General features: G+C 46.7%; 1 protein-coding gene across 1 annotated transcript in view; it reads right to left on the bottom strand.

Moving 5' to 3' along the window:
* LOC144111878 (uncharacterized) overlaps nucleotides 1–27,137 on the bottom strand; it is a 137,961-nt gene that overhangs the window by 79,598 nt on the left and 31,226 nt on the right. The window contains exons 10-14 of the mRNA XM_077644906.1: nucleotides 24,780–26,255; nucleotides 23,789–23,935; nucleotides 21,665–21,811; nucleotides 16,825–18,300; nucleotides 9,513–9,994 (exon numbers count right to left, since the gene is read on the bottom strand). Of these exons, the coding sequence (XP_077501032.1) occupies nucleotides 9,513–9,994; nucleotides 16,825–18,300; nucleotides 21,665–21,811; nucleotides 23,789–23,935; nucleotides 24,780–26,255 (3,728 nt within the window). The remainder of the gene's footprint in view (nucleotides 1–9,512; nucleotides 9,995–16,824; nucleotides 18,301–21,664; nucleotides 21,812–23,788; nucleotides 23,936–24,779; nucleotides 26,256–27,137) is intronic.

Here is a 27,137-nt window from a genome sequence, read left to right as displayed (position 1 = left end):
CAACTTTTCTTCATGTCAGACTTCCCTCACCTCATAAAGTGCCTTCGAAACCGGCTGTTGAGCTTGGATTTCCAAACACCAAAGGGCCAAGTAAGTATTTGCCAAAGCGGCATGCTTAACTGTTTTCTGTAATTTTTGTTCCAGTCATTCTAACTGGCAGTAAATAATTACTGATTTGCCTTACCTGCAGGTGACAATGCGAACTATTCGAAAAGCTGTGGAGCTGGACGGAAGCAATGTTACCCTGCAGGCTATGCATGCATCACATCCAGCCATACGAACCCTAACAATTTCGAGAAAATGAGAGTCTCCTTTGCGTTCCAGCTTTTCAGTGAAAAAGTAATTCATGGGCTTCAGCTGCAAAAAGCCATGTTAGAGCCTCTGTGCGGCAGTATAACAGCGACAGTTCACTTTTTTGAGTAAGTATTGCATATCATAGAATGATAACTCCACTACTCCAGGTACAAAGAAAATGCCTTATTTTGTCAACCTAACCTTCAACCACAGCCTAGATCAAACTGGGACTAGCCTGCCTGACAACAAGTCTCACTTAATACAGTGTGCTATAGTGAACTGGTGCACGACCACATGACTAACTGAACGCTTTATTATTTATGTGTCGTAAATAAGTTAAATACCTAAGTGTGATTGAAATTGAACATTAACATTGCTCTTGCAGGATCATTCATGGTGTTATACAAGTCATGACGTCACGCTTTCCAGCTGAAGCACTGCGTCCGAACTCTGCATCGGCCGACAAGTTGAATTCTTTTCTGTCGTTTCTGTCAGAGTGGGAACGCCACACAAATGGGCAGCGGGGCTTTCTAAGCCAGTCCACAGTAACTGGACTGCGTGTAACTCTATGCAGTACCTTGTCGCTGTTGAAGTATTTGACTCAACACATTGGTTTCAAGTATGTAATGACAAGCAGGGTGAGCCAAGACCCCGTGGAACATCTTTTTGGCATCGTCAGACAGTCATCGGGATGCAATACTCATCCTACACCTCAGCAGTTCATTGCTACAGTGAACTGTCTCAGCTTCAGCAATCTTGCACACTCTGTGTCAAGAGGAAACTGCGAGCCTGCTGTTTTAAGTTCACTCTTGAATGCAGATGCTGGTGAGCAGGACACTTGCACTGGGAGGGAGAAACTCATTGACAGATTTCTCGATGCCGGAAACTTGGATGCAGCCGACGCCCTGCTCACAAAAGCTGTGCCTGACCATTCTTCCATTGTTGTGGCATCAAGCGACTGCAGGCTAACCTTTTACATTGCTGGTTACGTCGCGCGAAAATGCGTTCTAAAAACGGGTTGTGAAAGGTGTCTTAACCTTCTTTTGCTCACCAAGGAGGCAGCGGACAATTTAAACATGGCCGAGCTTGTCCGTTTAAAGGACAATGGTGGGTTACTTTACCCTTCAAGCAAGTTGTTTAAATTTGTGGCTGACCTCGAAGAGTCATTCACAACCTGCTTTAGCCTTTCAGAGCTGCACTCTGAAAGTGTGCTTGATGTTTTGGACCTTGCTAAGCAAAAGCAGCAAACTGAGCTTGGATGCCCTGAGCACGCTCATACCATAGCTGCAGAAATAACTGCATTTTACCTAACTACTCGTCTGCATTTTTTCACCAAGAGCATTAATCGAGCCAGCGACAGCAAGCGGCAGGCGTCAAAGCACCTTAAATTGAGTAGGTGCTGAACAAGGCAATGGCAGGGAAGTTGTGGATTTTTGCAAACAAGATTTTTTTCTGATCATTTCTGCACTGAATTCAGTTGTAAATAAAAGCTTCATATGGTGTTCATGTGTACATAGCTGTGACATCAATTTTATAATTATTACTACATCAAAAACAACACCAAAACTCACATCATAGCAGTAAATCAATCATATTTACAAGACCATTGACTTCTCTGAGCCATATATGAGCTCAAAATGCCGCATAAAATTTAGCTTAAACGGTTTACTTCTGAAAGTGTGTGGACAATAAATGGCTGTGAGTACACACACTAAATGGCATTGCTTTCGGGTCTTGATCTTCAAACCACAGCAATGGTCGCGCAAATAATTTGCTCTGTATGTCATGCTGACCGCTTGTCATTCTGCGATGGTGTTTTGCGCCAAAAAATCACTCTGCAAGTCGGAGTTTAGCAGACGACGCGACAGTAGGAATGTTGTATCCTTGCTTAGGTACGTGGTTTTCAGACGCGTTTCAATAATTAACAAGCCTAGTCACTGTAACTGACAGGCGGAGAACAGCAAGAAGTAATAAATGAGCGATTCTTATTAGTAAATGAGATGAAAAACGCAAGATGACAGACGACCTTTTCAAAACTACGCGAATTCCTGTGCCTATGAAAAGTTGCGGTGGCGCCATCTCATGGCGTCTGTTAGAAAACGGCTCGCCTGCGCCTCGCCACTCGCGCCACTAGAGAGTATTCTAGTACACTATAACCACGAGCCAGCCCACAAGTGCTCTGGGTTGCCAACTGCAGAGACATTTTAGTAGGTTGCCAACTGAAAGCCAGTATGGTTCCAAGAATATTTGTGACAGCGACTTCTTTTTAGCGCAGCTAAGGAGCAATATTGATCAATTTTCCGCTTTTGGAGCAGAATTGCGCAGCAAAATGTAAATGTATAAAGCGCAAATGGCGCAACTGGAGCACCAAACAACAGGGAGGCTACTTTTAACTGAAAACGGCACCCTTATAAGCTACAGAAACCATCCAGAAATGATTTACAGGCATCGCCACCACAGGCCGTTTTCGCAAGCAAAATGCGGCATGGTGTCAAGATATACTTTTCTTATGCACAGATCCCTGAGGGTTGAGTTACACCACCACCGTACACCTCAGAAATATAAATCTTGGAGTATCTTCCCATGAAACACATAACTTCTATAAAACGTCTTCAAACAACTCCAAACGTTAACAGCGTGCAACTCTAGATTGAAACATTTAAAAAACACCTCATCAAATAATGGAGGCTTGTCCAAAAATGTTTTAAAAACATACTGACAAAAGAGGTTTATTCACAAATGTTTTATAAACTTTTCTAAATATACGTTTTCCACCAAATGTTTTAAAAATTTCTCTGATGAGAAGATTACTCCGGAACGTATGCAGGTATGAAACTGCAGGTACGAAACTTCTCAGTGTAAGAGAAATTTGTAAGGCGGCCTCTGCAAAGCAAGCATCCTGCTACTTCCAATTTTAATGCCACGCAATTTAGTTTTTTTTTGATTGGACACTTATATAATAACCTATGGCAGAGACTGATGAAGCGGGTTTTCTTGCCTCATTTGCATGTGTATCTATGCTGCAAAGGGCAGCTACCTGACCTTTGCGGTTCGAGCAATACTGCACATATGTGAGCAAATAAAATCTGCAGCTCTAAAAAAAGCATGAGCACTAAGCCTGATGAAATCCCACTGGTTGATTTTAGAGGGTTCTAAATATATAGCATTCTGATCTGGTGTCTACAGGCTTCATATAAGCAGCCATTTCCAAAAAATAAAAATATCTAAATATGTTCTTAGAGAGTTCTTACGAAGAAGTTTTCTAGATCTTTGTTGGCGGAGTTTTAGCAGGCATATAACACCTCTTTTTGCCTCATTGTGCAGAGGACATCTTAAAATAGATTTCTTCTAGACATTACCGTATACTTTTGCAGATGTTTGTTACACGTTACGTAGCCCTTCTTGTGTTTTACTCTTGACGGCGCAAGTCCAAATAAAATGGTAAAAAAAGGAATTCCATTTTCAAACCCAATCTGCTCACCAATAACTGCGTTTTTGGCTGACAAACAAAAGAGAACAAAGCCAAAAAGAGGAACCATTAAGTCAATATTTTCCATAAACAAACTTTTAACGGCATTATACTCAGTGTCCCGTTATAACAGCAGGCACAAGCTGAAGATGTCGGCGGTCGTCTTGTTGAGCCGTTCGGTGAGGCCGTTCGTTTGGGGGTGGTAAGCGGTTGTTTTGCGGTGACTGGTGCCGCTTAGGCGCATAACCTCCTGCGTAAGGGCCGAGGTGAACGCTGTTTCCCTGTCAGTTAAAACAATGGTGGGTGCACCATGACGAAGCACAATGTTTTGAATGAAAAAGTTCGCAATTTCGTCAGCAGTACCACGGGGAAGAGCTTTAGCCTCACAGTATCGGCTGAGGTAGTCGGTGGCAACCACAATGTAGCGGTTGCCCAGCGAGGACTCCGGAAATGGGCCGAGTATGTCCATGCCAACTTGGTGGAAGGGAACCTGAGGCGGATCAAAATGCTGGAGTAGGCCGGCTGGCTTAGTCGGCGGCGTCTTGCGACGCTGGCACTCGCGGCAAGTTCTTACGTAACGTTTCACAACTGCAGCAACCCTTGGCCAGTAGTATTTTTGCCGTATTTGTGCCAAAGTTCGACAAAAACCCAGGTGACCAGAAGATGGGTCATCATGGCTCGCCTGCAGGACTTCGTCGCGAAGGGCCGTAGGCACAACGAATAGATAGACAGCTTCTGTTGGACTGTAGTTTTTCTTATACAGGACGCCGTCACATAAACAGAACGGCAACAGCCCGCGCGAAAAGATTCGCGGGGGAGACTGAGCGCTTCCTTCTAGATACTCAATGAGGGGCCGTAGTTTGCTGTCGTCTCTTTGGCGTTGAATGAGGATGGACGTGGAGATAGCACCAAGAAAAACAGAATCGTCGTCGGGGTCAGCTCGGTTGTTCTCGATAGGAGCACGAGACAAACAGTCGGCATCACTGTGCTTCCTACCAGACTTATAGACGATGGTGACATCGAATTTCTGAAGTCGAAGGCTCCAGCGTGCAAGCCGTCCCGAGGAATCTTTGAGGTTCGCCAGCCAACACAGCGAGTGGTGGTCGCTGACGATCCTGACAGGGCGGCCGTATAGGTACGGGCGAAATTTTGTTACTGCCCACACAATGGCCAGGCATTCTTTTTCGGTGGTGGAATAGTTTGCCTCAGATTGTGACAATGTGCGGCTCGCGTATGCGATTACGCGTTCGAGACCATCCTGCCTCTGCACAAGGACCGCACCGAGGCCGATGTTGCTGGCGTCTGTGTGTAGTTCAGTGTCGGCTGACTTGTCGAAGTGTCCAAGGGTGGGCGTACTTTGGAGACGAGTGTGGAGGTCTTCAAAAGCTTGCTGTTGCTCCAGGTCCCAGAAGAATGGTTCGGAATCTTTCGTGAGTCGCGTGAGGGGCTCAGCGATCTGAGAGAAGTTCTGCACAAAACGTCGATAATAGGCGCAGAGACCCAGAAAGCGGCGCACACTGCGCTTATCGGTGGGCACAGGAAAAGCAGCCTCGGCAGCAGTCTTATTGGGGTCTGGGCTAACCCCTTTAGCGCTCACGATGTGGCCCAGAAACTTCAACTCTTCGAAAGCGAAGTGACACTTTTCGGGCTTCAGGGAAAGACCGGCCGACCGAATTGCTTCGAACACAGCGCGCAGGCGTCTCAGGTGCTCTTCGAATGTGTCAGAAAAGATGACAACGTCATCCAAGTACACGAGACAGGACTGCCATTTGAGATCGGCAAGAACGGTGTCCATCATCCTCTGGAAGGTTGCAGGAGCCGAGCACAGGCCGAAAGGGAGCACCCGGAATTCGTTCAGACCGTCCGGTGTAATAAAGGCGGTCTTTTCCCGGTCGCGTTCGTCCACCTCGATTTGCCAATAGCCGCTTTGTAAATCTAGTGATGAGAAGTACTTGGCGTGGCGCAGCCGGTCCAGGGAGTCATCAATACGTGGGAGAGGATAAACATCCTTTTTAGTGACTTTGTTTAAACGTCTGTAATCAACGCAGAACCGTAGGGTTCCATCTTTCTTTGCCACTACAACAACAGGCGATGCCCACGGGCTCGTCGACGGCTGTATCACGTTGTCCTTGAGCATTTCTTGAACTTGGCGGCGAATGACATCGCGCTCCTTCGAAGAGATGCGGTAGGGCAGCTGACATAACGGCCGTTGGTTGGCGTCAACTATAATTCGGTGCTTTGTGAGCGGTGTCTGCCTAACCTTGAATGTCGAGGCAAAGCAGTCGCAGAAAGACTGGATAACGCTTTCCAAGCAGCGTTTCTGGTTAGTTGGGAGGTTTGGGTTCACATCAGTGTTTATGGGAGTGGTCGGTTCCTCCACTGATGCCGGGGCTCCGGACAAAGCGTGCTGTCCCACGAATTCGCTGAGTTCCTCGAAATACGCAATAGCTGTTCTGCCAGGCAAACACTGAGGTTCACAACCAAAATTGGTCACCAAGAGTTCGGTTCGGCCCTTGTCCAGTTCAACAATTCCTCGAGCAACACAGACTTGCCGACCAAGGAGCAGCGACATGTTGGTTTCAGCAATGCCACGAATTTTGGTGCTGTTATCGCACTCTACAGTAACAAACATGCTGGATCTTGATGGGATCAAAACGTGGTCGTCACAGACGCATAACTTAGCCCTGCGTGGCTCGGTATCGTCGTCGACAGGACCTTGGGTGGAAAACGACACGATTAGCTCCAGGAGGTTGATAACGGCACCGTACTCTTGAAGGAAATCCAAACCGAGTATGAGGTCTTTGGAGCACTCGGGTAACACAGCAAAGCAGCCAGGGAAAGTAACACCGCGGATCTGGATTCGCAAGTGCAGACACCGATCGGAGTTACCATGTGGCCACCAGCTGTCCGGATCTGCGGCCCAGACCAAGGGGTCAGAACCTACCTCAAGACCGTGGCTAACCGTCTGCTCATTACCGAAAAATCGGCGCCGGTATCCACGAGTGTGGTAACGTCATGGTTGTCGGCGGATACCGGAATTTCGGGGGAGGCCAGTCGGTCGCAGCACGTCGTCGAGGTCGTCGGGTCAGGTCGTCGTCGGTCGGAGCGTCGCGGCGAATCATCGAGTGGAGGCTCTTGACTTGGTCCAGTAGAGGCAGCCCTACCCCCGGAGGACGCCGTCTTCAGTTTTCCCGACGTGGGGACGTACCTCTGAACTGGCCAGAGGATGACGGGCGGCCGGGCGAAGAGAACCGTCTTGGGGATGGCGATCGGGACTGGCGTCGCTGCGAGGTCGAAGATTGCATGTTTTCATCCAGGTACTGTTCGATATCCCGTGGTCTTTCACCGTAGCGTGGTCGAGGTGCGTCAGGTGGAAACCCCCTTAAACCCATCCTGTGGTAGGGGCAGTGGCGGAGGATGTGGCCAGGCTCTCCGCAGTGGTAACAGAGTGGCCGATTGTTTGGCGTACGCCAAACGTGCGCTTTGTTCATGGGGGGCCTAAACTCCTGCGGCACGGAGGGTGCTGTTGCGATTGGCTCCTGCAGGTATTCCACAGGAGCGATGGGGGAAAAGGCTCGCATTGCTGGCCCAGGACTTCGTAGCGCCTCGCTGTACGTCATAACGGAGAGCACCGGGTGTGGAGCGGGGGGTGGCTGCACAACTCGTTGGATTTCTTCGCGGACCACATCCGTAACGGCAGCGACGCTGACCTGTGGAGCTTCAAAGCGAAGTTTCGCCAGTTCCTCATGCACCAGGCTTCTTACAAGCTCCCAAAGGTCCTCGGCGGGCAGCGACGTAGGCGTGTACTGGGACTGAGAAGCGGCTGCTACAGTAGCCTGTCGTCCGTAGTGGGCGCCCCGTTCCTGTAAAGAGCGTTCGATACTCATTGCCTCCTTGGTGAAGTCGGACACTGTTCGTGGCGGGTCACGGACCAGTCCGGCAAACAGCTGCTCTTTTACGCCACGCATTAAGTGGCGTACCTTCTGGGCTTCGGGCATAGCAGGGTCGGCCCGACTGAACAGACGGGTCATGTCCTCGATGAACATCGCGACGCCCTCGTTCGGCTGCTGTGATCTCGAGCGCAGGGCGACTTCAGCTTTCTCTTTTCTTCGCTGCTGGTAAACGTCGCTAGCAGCTCTCGACGAAAAGCCTCCCAGGTGGTAAAGGAAGCTTCGTGGTTCTCAAACCACGTTTTGGCCGCGTCCTGCAGCGCAAAGTAGACGTTGCGCAGCTTGCGCTCGCCGTCCCACTCATTGAAACCCGCCACTCGGTCAAAGCTGGCCAACCAGTCTTCGACGTCCTAGAAACTGTCCCCGTGGAACGGTGGCGGCGATCGAGGTGCATGAAGGACAAATGGCGGGGCACTCCCGGAGTGCTGACTTGTCTGGCTAGCCACGGTGGATGTCATGGCCCTTACCGGCGCTTTCAGTTGGCCGAACTCGGGTTGTAGGCCTCGCAGGCTGCGGCTCGCCTTGTGGACTGGTGTTGTAGCCACGCGTTGAGAGCTGACGTCAAAGGTGTCCTCGAGGTCAGCGTACATGGGCCATCACCCAGCACCTCCACCAAATATGTCACTGAGAAACGGTTGGCGTAAGCAGGGCTGGTTTACTTGCTTTAATTAGACGCGCAAGACGTTGGAACGCGCAAGGCAGCAGGCAGCATGAGAGATGAAGAAGACGAAGCATCTAGCCCCGAGATGGCTCAAGGCTTGCCAACTGCCAGGAAATGCAGTTTAGCCGCTGTATGGCACCACTAGAGTAGTTAGTAGCGTAGCAATATCTTAGTAGTTGGATCTTGAACTTAGACCTTCAAGCTTTTTAGACAGGAACTTTAGTGTGTATTGATCCCAAATATGCCATTTTTGCAAAATCGAAATTTTTGCACTTTTTGATCATTTCAAGACCCGCGTCTCACCTTAAGGGGTGAAGCTGGTCATAAAAAAAATTTTAATACCTCAGTCACAACTATGAAACTTTCAGGGAACATGTGGTTTAGCCTCCCTATTCCAAATATATGTCATTTAATTTTGTGTAGAGCAAGTAGTTGTGCACTTATGTAATACGTTATGTAAGTTTTTTGCCGAGAGCTTTGAAGGAATTCTGCTGCAGGGAACTTACCAAAATGCATCCCATTGGTTTCTCTTGACATTGAAGAATGCAATAAAAGTAAAATTATCGTCCTATCTATCATAAAACTGGTTACACGATTTTGAAGTCGCCACTGCAAACACAAATAAAAATTTTTCTTCCAGCCATGAAGTGGCAACTTCAGAACAATATAACTCAACTTCTATGATAGGCGGCAAGTAATTTTACCCTTATTTTATTCCGGTAAACCAATGACATGTCTTTTAGCAAGTTCTGTGCTGAAAAATTCCTAAAAACTCTCGGCGAAAAGCTTACATAAAATATTACGTAAGTGCTCAAGTGCCTGTTTTGCACAAAATGAAAAGACATCACAGAAATCAGCACGAAAAAAAAAACACTTTCCCTGAAGATTTCAGAATTGTGAATTCACTAATTTTTTTTCTAACAGCAACTTCCCGTGAACCGCCCACACACATCAATTGTAGCCAAAGAAAATAAAAACCGACAGTGCAGAATAAGTATACAGCAGCAAATATGGACAGCCAACAGTCAGCAAGTACATGCCAATGGGAGCCTAATGGCCAGCTTCATCGCAACCTGACTTGATTCAATATGAACTGTCAAAACGCAAATGACGAAGGTGTGTTTCTGACTTCACCCACCTGTTCCTGGCCCGGTACTTCCTGCCCCCTGACCAGAAGTGGTGCCACTCCTGATGACTGCTCCTGGCCACATGAGGCACATCTCCTGTCCCTCAGCTCCGTAGGGTGATGCAAGTCTGGCCTAAACCACAGCCCGAGCTCGTTTCTAAACAGCTGCATGTTGTCCGAAATCTGCCCCAATTTTTCTACTATTGCCATCAGCGCCGCCAGCACCGACCCCATTTGCTGTGGCTGCAGTGGGCACTCTTGTCCAGTTGTGGCACTTTGCTCCGCCTCCTCCGACGAACTCTCCTCCCTTGATGGCCTTGCCCTGCTAAGTAAGTGCGCTGCCTCAGCTGGCTGTGTCCCCTCTCGCAGCTGCCCTGTGCCGGAGGCCGTCAACGTTGCAGCCGCGGAAGTCCGCACTGTCATGGGGCAAACCACAGGGAGCTCGGCTCCAAGGTCGCGCTGCTCGGCTGGTGACGCAGCTGCTGCTGGGTGCGCTGCAATCAGGAACAGGAAATGTGTCACCTGGGTTATTTCCAAAATCCCCACCGAGAGCAGAAAACCTTAAATTGACTTTTTTTTTTGCAAATAGGCATTCAATAGCTCCTCCCCAAGGTTTCAAACAAAAAGTATTCAAAGAGTGCCCCACTTCAAACGCGCCCTCATAAAGAATGGAAAGCATACACCTAGGAAGACACAACTGATATCTCTGCAAAGTTAAATTTAATCAATCACTAACTAATAACGCAATTTGCAAACTACTACGGATATTTGGATGACATTGATGGGCTAATTATACATGCTGGTAAACATGAGCACGAGACAAAGAGGGTCCAACTCCATATCAGGCTCCATGTATTGAGCAGAGACTTCCTTTTTTTCTTGCAATTTCACGCCCCCATTGAGGTGCAGCTATCCTATTTCATTTCCTCCAATGGCAAAAGGTAGCGGTGGCGGAGAAAACTAGGTAAGGGTTAGCTCAAGAAAAGGAGGTAAAAACAAATTTGGCAAAGGCATAGCATTCTTCAACATTTCCCCTTCATTTGCAGGCTTTAGCACCACGCTTTACTTGTGAGCTTGTTAATTGTTTCACCTGGACAATGCATAAGTGCAATGGCGACGATTCTGACACTGAAACCAACCAAAGTATCAAGTGCATCGATGAGTGTCACGTTGGTTGGCAGTCTTTAAATGCATTTCGCCGCAGACGGACCCAGCAGGAGCAGATCGACAGCAATTTCTTTTCTAAAAACGCACTCAATCAAATGGCCTCTCCACTCTTAGGTAAGAGGTTAGGTATAAGCTACAGAAGCAGCCTGCAGACACCTTGCCTCATACGTTCCTCAGTGATGCAAGGTGAAGCTACCCACCCACACCTTGAATGCCGCCAGCAGCACTGTCGGCAGAAATATCTCCCTACCGATTTCCAAATGCACATGCACACACAGAGGAACAAATCAGTCAGTGGTGCAAGTACACAAAAAACCATAGAGAAGCTAGAAGGACAATTAACAAATCAATACTACTTGCAAACCTATCCTGTAAAAGATTTCACCATTGAGAGATAGAAGTGGCCAAGAAATGAGGCATTTTCATAATTAACACTGACTTTGCTTCGCCTATTCGCTATATCCAAAAAAAAAGAGAGACACCCTGCATTCACCTCCAGTTTTGTTTACACTGTCTGTGCTAATGGCTCACACTTTCCAAGAACACTACTCTTAGCTGAAGTATGTTCCTGTCCTACCCCGGCAAAAGAGAAAAACCTCTTGACAAGCAGGATAAAAAAAAAAATTGTCTGTGCTTAGCGTAACGTTATACTGTTTAAAGGCAATAAATAACTGCGGAAAAAATTGACACTCTGCTGGTCCTAAAAGGAGACTTCTTACTGAACAATTCTCGCCTCATGCGCACCTCATGCTCTGTGACATCCTACCTCTGATCTGAAAATGCAAAAGCCTGGTCGTGGTGAGGCACAGGACACACATGCAGAAAAGCTGGCATCGTCATCGGCATTGGCGTCATTATCCGTGAGCGAAAAATACACGAAAAATCCCCAGAGAAGCAACCTAGGAGGCAGGTGGGGCACCTCGGTCACATGGCTTTTGTGATGTCATCAAAACCTGTCTGCCGGATTGTGAGCAAACTGCCCACCATGGCAGGTGGAATTTAAATTTGATTTCGTTTGATGGGGTTTAACATCCCAAAGCGACTCAGGCTATGAGTGATGCCGCAGTGGAGGACTCTGGTAATTTTGAAAGAAGTTAGGACGGCGCTAAAACGACAAAGACAAAGAGGCACGAACACAACAGGACGGGCGCCAACTTGCAACTGAAGTTTATTGCACCAAACCCCTACATTTTATGCATCAACTGAGCCGTATCACAACAAGCTTATCACACAACAAAACGCAATTTCTTCAATAGTCAGAACATCGGAAGTAGGCGCTGCTTTTACAGACCAGAGACGCCTTCTGCACTATCCACTTGATAACAGCAATATTCTTACTTTATAAGTCCCCAGATTAAATGATTGCGCAACCCACATGAAAGCAATTGATCATCCAAATGATACACACACGCTTGGGCAAGGAAACCAGCGCGCAAACTCAACAATCGTGATTTAACACAAAGAGTGAAAATGAAAGAATGACCAACAACAAACGCGGAAAATTTGGTGGACATGAAAACTTAAACCTTCGGGGGAACCTCCCAGCGTCAATGTACTATAATTATCGTCAAAAATTAAAAACCTTTGAGAAAACCCTCAGCGTCAAAGTGCTACAATATTGGTTTCTACACAAACGTCTTTTCGGTCGATAAAACACATCGATAAAAAACTATGTATGCAGAAAACTTGCAAACGTTGAAACCTAAAGACAGCCTTCGAGAAACGCCACCTCAGCGTCACTAATTGAAATGGACAGCCTACTAACACATGCGCTTCCCGCTTTCTTAATAAAAAATGCCTCCACAACTTCTCGCTCAAATCTGTCTTTACCGCTCTTCAAAAAAGTTGTTTTGCTCAGATCCGGACTACACCCCTTGCACGTCTTGCAGTGATCTGCAAGGAAACTTCCATGATGTTGGCGCACATTCCGCAAGTGTTCACTGGCACGTTCATTAAAACAGCGACCGGTTTGCCCTATGTACACTAAACCGCAGCTTAGAGGAATCTGATATACAACTTGTGATCTGCATTTCGTGAACAGTTTTTGATGTTTAATAGGGCAAACCGGTCGTTTCTTATCCGGTTTTGACATTGTGCAAATCTTTGACAACTTTGATGGGGCCGAGAACACAACCTGCACCTGATGTTTGCTTGCGACTTTTTTTATACCATGGGACACCTTATGCATGTACGGAATCACAGGGACCAATTTTTTTGCTTCCGGAAGTTTCTCATCACAAGGCCGCTTGAATTTCTGGATTAACATTTCAGAAACAGCCAAAATCAAATGGGGCGGGTAACCCGCTTCGTGCAACCTCTGAATTTGGGCGCCGAAGCTCATAGACATCGTGTGATGGCACGACTTTCTTAAGGCATTCTGAAGGGAATTAGCGATTATTGCTCTTTCCCTAATTCCCTTCAGAATGCCTTAAGAAAGTCGTGCCATCACACGATGTCTATGAGCTTCGGCGCCCAAATTCAGAGGTTGCACGAAGCGGGTTACCCGCCCCATTTGATTTTGGCTGTTTCTGAAATGTTAATCCAGAAATTCAAGCGGCCTTGTGATGAGAAACTTCCGGAAGCAAAAAAATTGGTCCCTGTGATTCCGTACATGCATAAGGTGTCCCATGGTATAAAAAAAGTCGCAAGCAAACATCAGGTGCAGGTTGTGTTCTCGGCCCCATCAAAGTTGTCAAAGATTTGCACAATGTCAAAACCGGATAAGAAACGACCGGTTTGCCCTATTAAACATCAAAAACTGTTCACGAAATGCAGATCACAAGTTGTATATCAGATTCCTCTAAGCTGCGGTTTAGTGTACATAGGGCAAACCGGTCGCTGTTTTAATGAACGTGCCAGTGAACACTTGCGGAATGTGCGCCAACATCATGGAAGTTTCCTTGCAGATCACTGCAAGACGTGCAAGGGGTGTAGTCCGGATCTGAGCAAAACAACTTTTTTGAAGAGCGGTAAAGACAGATTTGAGCGAGAAGTTGTGGAGGCATTTTTTATTAAGAAAGCGGGAAGCGCATGTGTTAGTAGGCCGTCCATTTCAATTAGTGACGCTGAGGTGGCGTTTCTCGAAGGCTGTCTTTAGGTTTCAACGTTTGCAAGTTTTCTGCATACATAGTTTTTTATCGATGTGTTTTATCGACCGAAAAGACGTTTGTGTAGAAACCAATATTGTAGCACTTTGACGCTGAGGGTTTTCTCAAAGGTTTTTAATTTTTGACGATAATTATAGTACATTGACGCTGGGAGGTTCCCCCGAAGGTTTAAGTTTTCATGTCCACCAAATTTTCCGCGTTTGTTGTGGGTCATTCTTTCATTTTCACTCTTTGTGTTAAATCACGATTGTTGAGTTTGCGCGCTGGTTTCCTTGCCCAAGCGTGTGTGTATCATTTGGATGATCAATTGCTTTCATGTGGGTTGCGCAATCATTTAATCTGGGGACTTATAAAGTAAGAATATTGCTGTTATCAAGTGGATAGTGCAGAAGGCGTCTCTGGTCTGTAAAAGCAGCGCCTACTTCCGATGTTCTGACTATTGAAGAAATTGCGTTTTGTTGTGTGATAAGCTTGTTGTGATACGGCTCAGTTGATGCATAAAATGTAGGGGTTTGGTGCAATAAACTTCAGTTGCAAGTTGGCGCCCGTCCTGTTGTGTTCGTGCCTCTTTGTCTTTGTCGTTTTAGCGCCGTCCTAACTTCTTTCAAGATATGAACCAACTAGCCCAAATCAAAGTACTTCTGGTAATTTACACCACATGGGGTCCTTTCACGTGCATTGACATCGCACAGCACACGGGGCCTCCAGCATTTCATCTTCACTGAAATGTGACTGCCACGGCCAGAAGATCAACCTGGGTCTCACACGCCCCACTGCTGGCAGCACCTGCCATTGCAGGGCAAGGAGCGGTAGGAGGAGCCCTTATGGTCGACAATGATCAATTCCACATATATGGTGGCACTAAACCATTAACGCTATCACGTCAAACTCTTCAGGTGGAGCTTAAGTTTCCCCTCCAATTTTCCCTTCTCATCTGCACTGCCACTTACGTCAAACAGAATAATTCTTGAGTGGCAGTGGTTGAGTAAGCATGAGTCCACAAAGAATAAAGGTTTGAACATGGTTGAAAATTTGCACGTAATAACTGCATATGCTCAGGACAGAAAACAATGTATATTGCGACACAACATAAAACTACTTGCAGACCTGTGCACTACTACTACGTGGCGTTCAATTGAGTGGAACAGTACGAGCATGAAATCTGAATTTTTATCACGAATCCTTCCTCTTCATGAAGGGTACTTTCCAGCTGATTTTTAATGCCTGCTTCGAGGAGTCTGGCCCTCCATGGGTAGGCTTTTCCATAGCCACCTTTTCTTAAAGAGAAAAATAACTAGAGTTAAAAGGGAAATGACCATTACACCCCGATTTCACTCTGGAGATCAAAAAGCCTGGATACTTTGAAGTTGCTCCTGCGCCAGCAGTGTGTGAATGGCTGAGGTTCTAACACAGAAGCAGACCACAGCAGCAAGACCACAGTTCAAACAGACACTGACAGGCGCAGCCAACTTTTGCAGCAGGCAGTTGTTGCAATTCAAGTAGAGACAATACGAATCCACAATATGGGCAGTGTCAAAGAACTGGAGAATTATGCCCATGCTCTAGACCCTACAGCTGCCACTGCACCTTTCCAGGCTTATGCACAGTCCACAGATGCTTATATTTTATGATTCAGCTAGATGTGGGCATAACTGTTAGTAAACTGTTTTGCAAAGAAAACATGAAGCAGCAGACAATACCTGGATTCTTTTGCCAGGCAACTTTCTCTGTCAGCATCAAAAAAGCCCCTAAGCTAAGCTGGTGATGACAATCAACAGAGTGGGGATCATGGTGGAAACGGCAAAGGCGAAGGTCAATGTGGAGGTCGCCCGCAAACAATATTGTCTCCTGAGGAGACCACCGAGTCTGGGCTAGCAAATACTATAGACCTCAGGCACACCAGTGACTTTTTTCCAGCAAGAATGTAGCGACAAATCCTAGGCACACAGGCATGGATCATATGACTGCAGAAAGTACATGTTCCTTAGCCAACTTAGCTGTATTCTCACAGATCAGTATGAAGATAGCCATTCTGAAGCACTAACATTGTTGCGTCTAAAAGCCACTTAACCTCCCAAACACAGATATTGCTGCAAAAGAAAATAACTGCAAGAGAATCCTTAAGCATAAGCCAGTGACTGCAACAAAGTGGGGACCATGGTGGAACTGACCAAGCTGGAAGTCAACATGGAGGTTATCTGCAAATACAGTCTTTCGAAGTGACTACAAAGCGTCCATCTGCCGTGGTGGCTCAGTGGTTAGGGCACTTGGATACTGAGCTGAAGGATCTGGGCTTAGTATCAGGAACGGCGGCCGCGTTTTGATGGAGGCAAAACACAAAAGGCGCCCATGTGCTGTGCGATAGTGGTTTCAGTTACTTTGGAGCCTTCCGCTACGATGCACATCATGGGCTTCAGGAAGTAAAACCTTCCAATTTGCAATTTTTTGTAAATCACGTCCAACCTCAAGCAAAGCAGTGGCTTCTTTACGTAGTACTGCAGTGATATGAACATTAGTGGTGTGACACTGGTGGACTGCACTAGACACTGAAAATGGGGCATTAATTATGCTCTGAACTTTTTAAGATTACATTATGCTGCACTCGGATGCATTCTCAAATTCATCCTCTCTCTCACACACACACACACACACGCATGCACACGCACACACACAAATTAAAAAGAGACCAAATCAAATTATTTCTTAATCATGATGGCAGCAGGCTGTTACTGCCGTTTAGCCCAATTACGAAACATATCACCTTCATCCAAGCAACAAGCCTCAGATTGCGATGCTTCGCAGTTACTGCCCATGAATAAAAGTCCATGCTGTCACCTAGTTACTTGTGATGGCATCATAACAATCCTTTGACAGCTTGATATAATGCAGCCATATTGTTCCAACACACATTGAAAGCCTGCACTGTGTCCCTGCCATCCAGTGTTCTCACCCAAATTTTAGAGTACAAGCTGCAAAGTGAAGCCATGCATCAGGTCATTCACAACGTACGCATGGCTCTGCAACCTGCACAAGAAATCAGAAATACTTACGCTCTGATTCAAATGCAGCCTCTGGATGGGGTGACAGGCCAGACTCGGCCAGTTGAGGCAGCAGCGCCGTTGTGGTTGGCTGCACTGGCTCAGATGAAGCTGCAAGTGCCACGGACTCAAGCACAGGGGCCGGAGCAAGCTCGGGGGAAGCCGGCAGAGCCGTCACTGGCGCCTCCTGACCAAGATTTTCCTGCTTCAGTTCACAGCGAGCGGCAGATTCTGCCACCTGACTTAGCATAAAAAGGTCTGGTGGCCAAGCTGTCTGTGGTGGTTCTGACCGAACAAGCACGTCCAGTCCTGTCTCCTGCACAGAGATAGCCCCAAGCGCCATCGGTTCTGCAACGTGCTCCAACATCCCTGCAATATCCTGTGGTAGTTTGGAGGAAGCTGAAGTCATTGTAAGTTCCTCCACAGCTTCCATTACAGGGGCCTGCAACTCCATCTTGGAGACAGCAGCAGACTTCAGCTCTTCTGACAGAGATGCCTGCGTGCTTGCTACCAATACATGTCTGGGTTCAGATGCTTCTGAAAGAGGTGACACCTCCGGCAATAGGCCTGGCTTCAGTGCAGATATAGATACAGGCGCCATTGCCTCTTCAGCATGCTCCAGCTGCATTGCTGTTTCCTGGGGCAGCTCAAAGGATCCTGAAGTCACCATCAGTTCTCTCGCAGCTTCCATTGCAAGATTCTGCTGCTCCCGTTTGGAGGAAGTAAAAGGCTCCAGCTGCTCCTCCAGATATTCCTGCACACTATCCCACGACGGCTGTGTGGGTTGGGGTGGTTCTGAAGTAGGAGTCAGCTCTGGCACAGGCCTTAGGTCTGGTGCAGAGACAGATGCAAGCGCCATTGTGTCGTTGACGGGCTCCAGCATCCCTGCAGTTTCGTGTGGCAGTTTGGAAGAAACTGAAAGTGCCACAAGTTCTTTAACATCTCTCATTTCAAAATCCTGCTGCTCATCCAGAGATTCCTGCATGTGAGCCTCTGACAGTCGCATGGGTTGGGGTGGTTCTGAAGTCACTTCCAGCACTAGCCCTGGCTCTGGTATAGAGATGGGTGCAAATGCCGTTTGCTCTTTGCCATGCTCCTGCCCCTCAGCTGCATCCTGTGGCAGTTCAAAGGAAGCCAAAGGCACCACAGGTTCCTCCAGAGTAGCAGGCTCCAGCTGCTCCTCCCGAGATACCTGCACACAAGCCTCCAACAGTCGTGTGGGTTGGGATGATTCTGGAGGAGGAGTAGACTCCGGCACTGGCTCTGGTGGAGAGGTCTCTGGCTCTGATGGAGAGGCCACTGACAGCGGTGACCAGGCCAGCCATGGGGATTTGGAGGGCAGCTCTGGCAAGGTGACCTCAAATTGGTCAACCTTGCTTTCCTCTCCACCATGTGGAGGCGATGGAGGCAAGGGAGTGAGCGACCGGGGATCCCCCATTTCTGCTATCATGTTGAGCAGCATGCTTCTCTCATCAGAGGCACCATCACCTGCAAGTAAATAACAAAGCAAAGTGCGTTCTCCCATACTAAACACAACCAAATGTAGGGAGAAAACGTGAGTGAAAATGAACACAGACGTAAATTAGTGACCAACCAACATATGTATGAAAAACATTCACCATTCTACCTCGTTCATTTCAGACGCAGATAATCGTAGAACAAAACAAAATAAAAACAAAAATCCTATCATACTACTTGGCCTGGGAAGAAGCTTTGTTCTTGTTCGACGACATCAAAATCAATTTCCAGTGATACAGCCTTTCTTGGCTGAATAGTGTGGTGGGAATTTGCTGGAATTTTTTCCCTTTTTTGGTTCTTGTGAAAATCGAGGCAAAAACCTATGGGGCAGAAGCATGGAGGCTAGTGAAAAGGGTTTAGCTTAAGTTGAGGACAGCACACCAAACTAAAGAAGAACAATAGGTGTAACGTTAAGCTGGAAGTGGGCAGAGTGGGTGAGGGAACAAACGCAGGTTAATGACATCCTAGTCAAAATCAAGAGGAAGAAATGGGCTTGGACAGGGCATGTAATGTGAAGACAAGACAATCGATAGCCCTTAAGGGTAACAGAATGGATTCCACGGGAAGGGAAGTGTAGCAGAAGGCGGCAGAAAGTTAGGTGGGCGGATGTGATTAAGAAGTTTGCGGGGATAGGGTGGTGGCATCTGGCACAGGACAGATTTAATTGGAGAGATATGAGGGAGGCCTTCGTCCTGGAGTGGGCGTAGTCGAGGTGATGACGATGATGGAAATAAAATACCAACACAAGAATATAGAATGAAACCTTATGTCTATTGCGGAAGGGAATTAAAAAACGGCACCAGGGCTATAAAGCCTGCAATAGTCTCTTAATTTGTCAAAAAAATGATTACTGTGAGGAATGCTGTGCCTAACACTAGCAAGACCGTATAGACGGCCATGCTTTGTGAAGTCAAACTCCACAAAACATCAGTGCCTTTGCAGAAACAAGGCACCATGCATCACCAATACGACCAACTTACATTCTTGCTTGATGGCCAAGTAAAAAAAAAAATCATTGGAAATTTCAAATGGAACCAATTCGACTTTCCAATTGGTTCCAAGTGGATTTTACGATTGTAACCAATTGGTTTCAGTTGTGTTTTTAGCCACTTGGCCAATTGGACTCCACTGGATCAACTGGACCAATGAATTGGACCCATTAGGCCTTGGGCAGCTTTTGCATCCAGAAAATATTCATAACATATACATCACAATTAAGTTGTGAAAAATATACGATGTGAGAAATATTTCTACAAGTCAACATATTAATGTCCAAAAGGAAAACTGAGTTGCTTGGACTGGTGCCAATCAACAAATTTTTACCACGGAATTAAAAACCATAAGAATTTATGGATATCAAGGCCAAAAGACAAGCGTAAATCACACACAAGAAACACTACACATTCAGACACTAATAGCATATAAATTAGCTCGATATGTACATGCAAAGAACACATTTGCGTTCCAACTTATATACCCCATTAATGAGGCTCTCATGCTGGGGCCAGTGATGCTTGCCCACTGAGCACGGTTATTTAATTTCGACCACAGTGGTGGTGCAAGTGGTGGATACAACTTAGGCAGTGGTAGTGCAGATAATGAATACAATTTAGCAGGATAAGCTGTTGATAGCTCTTAATATAAAAGCCATGTTACTTCTGCCTTGTTTGCAAATATGCTAATGTTCACATGGATACATTGGGTGCAGTTGTATAGACCAATTGGGTTCACCAGTTGGAAACTCAATTGATCCAAATCTAACCATTTGGAAACTGAATTGGTATAATCGGATACTCCATTTGGACTATCCACTTTGCACACCATTCAAATTGGAAACATCTGTAAACTCAATTGGTCCAATTGGAACCAGCTGATAATCCAATTGGTTCCAACTGTTTTCTTTTCTACTGGGAAGTAGCCCTTCCATTCCTACACGAGCAATGGTTGCATCATTCACTAAACACCTCAGGTCTTTCCTTTCTCGTTTTTTGCACCTTGCTTCAAGCAGAAAGAGAGACCTTTCCTTCAAAGAGAAAAAAAAAAGCAAGCAAGGCTGCTTTACAACAGTGTCTTCAGCGACCATTGAGCTAAACAAAGAACAACACTAGACAGGGGTATTCTTTGATCAAATCCTATCGACACCTAGAATAACACTAGGTTGAGATAATGCTTCGACACGGCATTTCTTTTTAAGTATGGAGACCATTAATGTACAGCACCAAAAGATTTAGCACTAACTCACAACCTGCAGACAGTCAAGGACTAGTAGCTAATTAACCCATCTGAAGTACCTAATTGCTGTTTATCTCGATCTAACATTCAGTTCCCTGCTGCCTAGGCAAGGAGCTACTCATAAGCAAAAGACAAGAAGACAAGGAATCGTGGTGCTTTGTCTAAGGAATTCTCATGGGTGGATGTCACCAGAACCCCCAGACAGAAGGCTGCAGAGGAAGCACTATGGCTACATCTTGTACGCTAAGACTAACCTAGATGTTTCTCATGTTTGGCAACAACTTTTTTCCCTATTCATTCCTTTGTCTCCATGGATTGGCCAGCTCTGCCATCCATACTGGAGCCCGTGAATCACATGGTTTGTTAACCTGTCAATGATGCTGTCACAATTAAGTTGCAGCGGTATACCAACTGTAGAAGAAAAAAATAATAAAGTTGAGAAGTGGATTGTTACAAAGTATGGTCCCTGGTCACTGTATGCCATCTAGCTGTCGTGACAGTCAAGGAATCAAGGCTCTACAGAATTCAGTTGAATGCTTATGTAGGCTGTTCTTGATTATCTTAAATTTTTAAATTTTAACACTATGTTCCAATGTCAATAAGCTCCTATGTTTCTCTCTGGCATATGAGTTATTCTTCGAACTTTGTGAAAATAAATGCTTATATCAACAGGGCTATAAGTGGAAACATACAGACACGGAGACTGGGGCCATCTACGCAAATGACAAAGGGACGTGACTTTATTAGGATTAAGTAAAATGACTTGCTTTATCATAAACATGTAATGTTCAAGTGAGGCACTGGGTAGTTTTGCCTGGAAAAAAAAAGGACAGAAAAAAGTTCTGCCTGAAGGCATATGCCGTGACTGTGATTTACGCTTTTTCGGACAGCTCTAAACTTCCCTCCATTCGCATGAAACCATATTGCGACCTACGCAAACAGGAGCATACAGTAGGCATAAGCAGCTCTGCCCCAATTTTGGCGTGAATATAAGTGCACTCAGGGTTAGCAGCACTCATGAGCAGCACATTTTTGGTAGTAGCACGAGGAAGAACGTGATTCCAGTGGTGAGAAAACATAAGAGGCCAAGCAAGCATCTCACCATGGGCTGTTGGGTGCTTGTGCCCTTGTGTTACAGTCATGCTGCCTTCTGGCGTCTCAGTTCCAGTAGCCTGGTCCAGCCGCGAAATCGTTGCCGGACTGTGCTCGGAGGGGAGATGTCTAATCCGTCTCTTCCGCCATGGTCTCCCTGTATAAGGCATTGACACGACATTTGAAGCAGTACCCAGTATGGACAGCTGCATTGCTCACCATCAAGTCATTGCAATATGCTCAGCTAAGCTCGGTGTAACGATGTTTTGCCACAACTGCCGTAATTATCCCTGCACTATGGTGTTGCGCTGCATATAAGAAAATCGCTATCATTCGCATGACATTTGAATAGTAGGAGCTAAGTGTCATGCTCTTCCACACACACACGCATGCACAAACACACGCAATTATCCCTGCACTATGGTATTGAGCTGCATATCAAAAAATCGCTATCATTAGCATGACATTGGTCTAGTAAGAGCTAAGTGTCATGCTCTCCCTCTCTCACGCATGCACACACATGCACACACACATTAAAAAGAGGCCAAATCAAATTATTTCTTAATCATGATGGCAGCAGACTTACTGCCGTTTAGCCGAATTACGAAACATATCACCTTAATCCATGTTTCTCGCGTTTTGCAAGAACTCTTTTCTCTATTCATTCCTTTGTCTCCATGGATTGGCCAGCTCTGCCATCCATGCTGGAGCCCGTGAATCACATGGTTTGTTAACCTGTCAATGATGCTGTCACAATTAAGTTGCAGCGGTATACTAACTGTAGAAGAAAAAAATAATAAAGTTGAGAAGTGGATTGTTACAGAGTATGGTCCCTGGTCACCGTATGCCATCTAGCTGTCGTGACAGTCAAGGGATCAAGGCTCTACAGAATTCAGTTTAATGCTTATGTAGGCTGTTCTTGATTATCTTAAATTTTAGCACTATGTTCCAATGTCGATCAGCTACTATGTTTCTCCCTCGCATATGAGTTATTCTTCGAACTTTGTGAAAAAAAATGCTTATATCAACAGGGGTATAAATGGAAACATACAGACACGGAGACTGGGGCCACCTACGTAAATGACAAAGGGACGTGACTTTGTTAGGATTAAGCAAAATGACTTGCTTTATCATAAACATGTAATGTTCAAGTGAGGTACTGGCTAGTTTTGCCTGGAAAAAAAAAAGGACAGAAAAAAGTGCTGCCTGAAGGCATATGCTGTGACTGTGATTTACGTTTTTTCGGACAGCTCTAAACTTCCATCTTCCATTTCCTTAGACCTCTTGTAGTTGCCAATGGGCTGTGCTACATATACACACATATGAAAGAATGCAAGTCTTTGAAACAAGCTGCAAGATGCCTTGCTTCAAGTGACCACCTCAATACCAAGGCCCTAACTGTATGGCACTCCAGACCGGTTATGGGATATACGCTATGGCAAAAGCATTCCAACCAGCAGCCACATAGATACATGTCTAAGCTTCTCATATACATTGTGTCATGACACATGTCGTAAATGTATGCAAGGAAGGACTGCCCCTGTCTGCGGTCAACTGCAAGAACGTATTGCAAGAGTAGACCATTCCCGCTCTGCAGGTAGCAGCTGTGGTTATTTACCGCCACTGGTGTCTCGCCTTCACCAGCTGCTCTTAGTTACTGCAGAATCTGGCGGCACTGATCCCCTTCAGTTCGGACTGGTAATAATTGCTGACTGCAGTCACCACTTGTAGTACGACAAAAAAAAAAGGTGCTCCCTCGGATTTGCCATTGTTAAAAAGGTTTTATGATGAAACGGCCACCTCGGCAACACTTCGAGAGGCTTTTCAGCATCCTAGCAGAACAAACAGGAAAACCCATACTGGGTGACAAAACGTCTGTCACCTATGTCCTAAAGTCTGGGCAAAGTTGGAGGCGCCAGGTATGTAGAACCTATAAACAACATCAAACCATATTGCGACCTACGCAAACAGGAGCAGCATATGATAGGCATACGCAGCTTTGCCCCAATTTTGGCGTGAATATAAGTGCACTCAGGGTTAGCAGCAAGCATGAGCAGCACATTGTTGGTAGTAGCACGAGGAAGAACGTGATTTCAGTGGTGAGACAATATAACAGGTCAAGCAAGCAACTCACCATGGGCTGTTGGGTGCTTGTGCCCTTGTGTTGCAGTCATGCTGCCTTCTGGCGTCTCAGTTCCAGTAGTCTGATCCGGCCACGAAATCGTTGCTGGACTGTGCTCGGAGAGGGGACGTCTAATCCGTCTCTTCACCCATGGTCTGCCTGTATAAGGCATTGACACGACATCTGAAGCAGTACCTCTGAAGCAGTACCATCTGAAGCAGCAGCATGAATTAACTATGAATCTATGAATGGATGGTTTGGTTTCCTTGTGTTGTTGGAACTGTATACATGCCTCGTTCCAAACAATAAACACCAGTTGAAAGTCAGCGCTCGTGTGTGTCGTGTCTCCCTTCGTGTCCGTGTCTTAGTGAGCGCTGTTCTGGTTATAATGAGTTACCAACTCGCCCAAGGATCTGTTTTAACCCAGTATGGGTAGCTGTCCACCATCTAGTCATTGCAATATGCTGAGCTAAGGTCGGCGTAACGATGTTTTTCCACAACTGCCGCAATTATCCCTGCACTATGGTGTTGAGCTGCATATTGCTATGATTAGCATGACATTGGTCTAGTAGGAGCTAAGTGTCATGCTCTCTCTTTCTCTCGCACGCACGCGCGCACACACACTTAAAAATTAAAGAGACCAAATCAAATTATTTTTAATCATGATGGTAGCAGGCTGTCACTGCCGTTTAGCCCAATTACGAAACATGTCACCTTCATCCAAGCAACAAGCATCAGATTGCGATGCTTCGCAGTTACTGCCCATGAATAAAAGTTCATGCTGTCACCTAGTTACTTGTGATGGCATGATAACAGTCCTTTGACAGCTTGATATAATGCAGCCATATTGCTCCAACACACATTGAAAGCCTGCACTGTGTCCCTGCCATCCAGTGTTCTCACCCAAATTTTACAGTACGAGCTGCAAAGTGAAGCCATGCATCAGGTCATTCACAATGTACGCATGGTTCTGCAACCTGCACAAGAAATCAGAAATACTTACGCTCTGATTCAAATACAGCCTCTGGATGCGGTGACAGGCCAGACTCGGCCAGTTGAGGCAGCAGCGCCGTTGTGGTTGGCTGCACTGGCTCAGATGAAGCTGCAAGTGCCACGGACTCGAGGACAGAGGCCGGAGCAAGCTCGGGGGAAGCCGGCAGAGCCGTCACTGGCCCCTCCTGACCAAGATTTTGCTGCTTCAGTTCACAGCGAGCGGCAGATTCTGCCACCTGACTTAGCATAAAAAGGTCTGGTGGCCAAGCTGTCTGTGGTGGTTCTGACCGAGCAGGCACGTCCAGTCCTGTCTCCTGCACAGAGATAGCCCCAAGCGCCATCGGTCCTGCAACGTGCTCCAACATCCCTGCAATATCCTGTGGTAGTTTGGAGGAAGCTGAAGTCATCGTAAGTTCCTCCACAGCTTCCATTACAGGGGCCTGCAACTCCATCTTGGAGACAGCAGCAGACTTCAGCTCTTCTGACAGAGATGCCTGCGTGCTAGCTACCAATACATGTCTGGATTCAGATGCTTCTGAAAGAGGTGACACCTCCGGCAAAAGGCCTGGGTTCAGTGCAGATATAGCTACAGGCGCCATTGCCTCTTCAGCATGCTCCAGCTGCATTGCTGTTTCCTGGGGCAGCTCAAAGGATCCTGAAGTCACCATTAGTTCTCTCGCAGCTTCCATTGCAAGATTCTGCTGCTCCAGTTTGGAGGAAGTAAAAGGCTCCAGCTGCTCCTCCAGATATTCCTGCACACTAGCCCCCGACGGCTGTGTGGGTTGGGGTGGTTCTGAAGTAGGAGTCAGCTCTGGCACAGGCCTTAGGTCTGGTGCAGAGACAGATGCAAGCGCCATTGTGTCGTTGACGTGCTCCAGCATCCCTGCAGTCTCGTGTGGCAGTTTGGAAGAAACTGAAAGTGCCACAAGTTCCTTAACATCTCTCATTGCAAGATCCTGCTGCTCATCCAGAGATTCCTGCATGTGAGCCTCTGACAGTCTTTTGGGTTGGGGTGGTTCTGAAGTTACTTCCAGCACTAGCCCTGGCTCTGGTACAGAGATGGATGCAAATGCCATTTGCTCTTTGCCATGCTCCTGCCCCTCAGCCGCATCCTGTGGCAGTTCGAAGGAAGCCAAAGGCACCACAGGTTCCTCCAGAGTAGCAGGCTCCAGCTGCTCCTCCCGAGATACCTGCACACAAGCCTCCAACAGACGTGTGGGTTGGGATGGTCCTGGAGGAGGAGTAGACTCCGGCACTGGCTCTGGTGAAGAGGTCTCTGGCTCTGGTGGAGAGGCCACTGACTGCAGTGACCAGGGCAGCCATAGGGATATGGAGGGCAGGTCTGGTAAGGTGACCTCAAATTGGTCAACTTTGCTTTCCTCCCCACCATGTGGAGGAGATGGAGGCAAGGGAGTGAGCGACCGGCGATCCCCCATTTCTGCTCTCATGTTGATCAGCATGCTTCTCTCATCAGAGGCACCGTCACCTGCAAGTAAATTAACAAAGCAAAGTGCATTCTCCCATACTAAACACAACGAAATGTAGGGGGAAAACGTGAGTGAAAGTGAACACAGACGAAAATTAGTGACCAACCAACATATGTATGAAAAAAATTCACCATTCTACTTCGTTCATTTCAGACACAGATAATCGTAGAACAAAAAATAAAAAAAATCCTCTCATACTACTTGGCCTGGGAAGAAGCTTTGTTCTTGTTCGATGATATCAAAATAAATTTCCCATGGTACAGCCTTTCTTGGCTTGAATAGTGTGGTTGGATTTTGCTGGAATTTTTTCCCTTTTTTGGTTCTCGTGAAAATCGAGGCAAAAACCTATGGGGAGAAGCGTGGAGGCTAGCGAGAACGGTTTAGTTTAAGTTGAGGACAGCACACCAAACTGAAGAAGAACGATAGGTGTAACGTTAAGCTGGAAGTGGGCAGATTGGGTGAGGGAACAAACGCAGGTTAATGACATCCTAGTCAAAATCAAGAGGAAGAAATGGGCTTGGGCAAGGCATGTAATGTGAAGACAAGATACCCCGATGGCCCTTAAGGTGGGTTCAGACAAGCGGACCGAATCGCGTATGGCCCGCGCGCGTCAGCGCGGTTATTGCGACACGTGACCAAGCATCTGTCAGTCGGTCTGGACGTCGAGCATTCACACGAATCCAGCGTACAATCTGCACGTCCTCTCTCCTGCAGCGTGCTTGCAGAACAAACAGGAAAACCCATACTGAGTGACAACACGTCTGTTACCTATGTCCCACAGTCTGAGCAAAGTTGGAGGCGCCAGGTATGTAGAACCTATAAACAACATCAAACCACATTGCGACCCATGCAAAGAGGAGCATATGGTATGCATACGCAGC

Source organism: Amblyomma americanum, unplaced genomic scaffold (assembly GCF_052857255.1).
Source record: "Amblyomma americanum isolate KBUSLIRL-KWMA unplaced genomic scaffold, ASM5285725v1 scaffold_12, whole genome shotgun sequence".
Lineage (NCBI taxonomy): Eukaryota > Metazoa > Arthropoda > Arachnida > Ixodida > Ixodidae > Amblyomma > Amblyomma americanum.
This window is presented reverse-complemented; position numbering and strand designations above follow the sequence as displayed.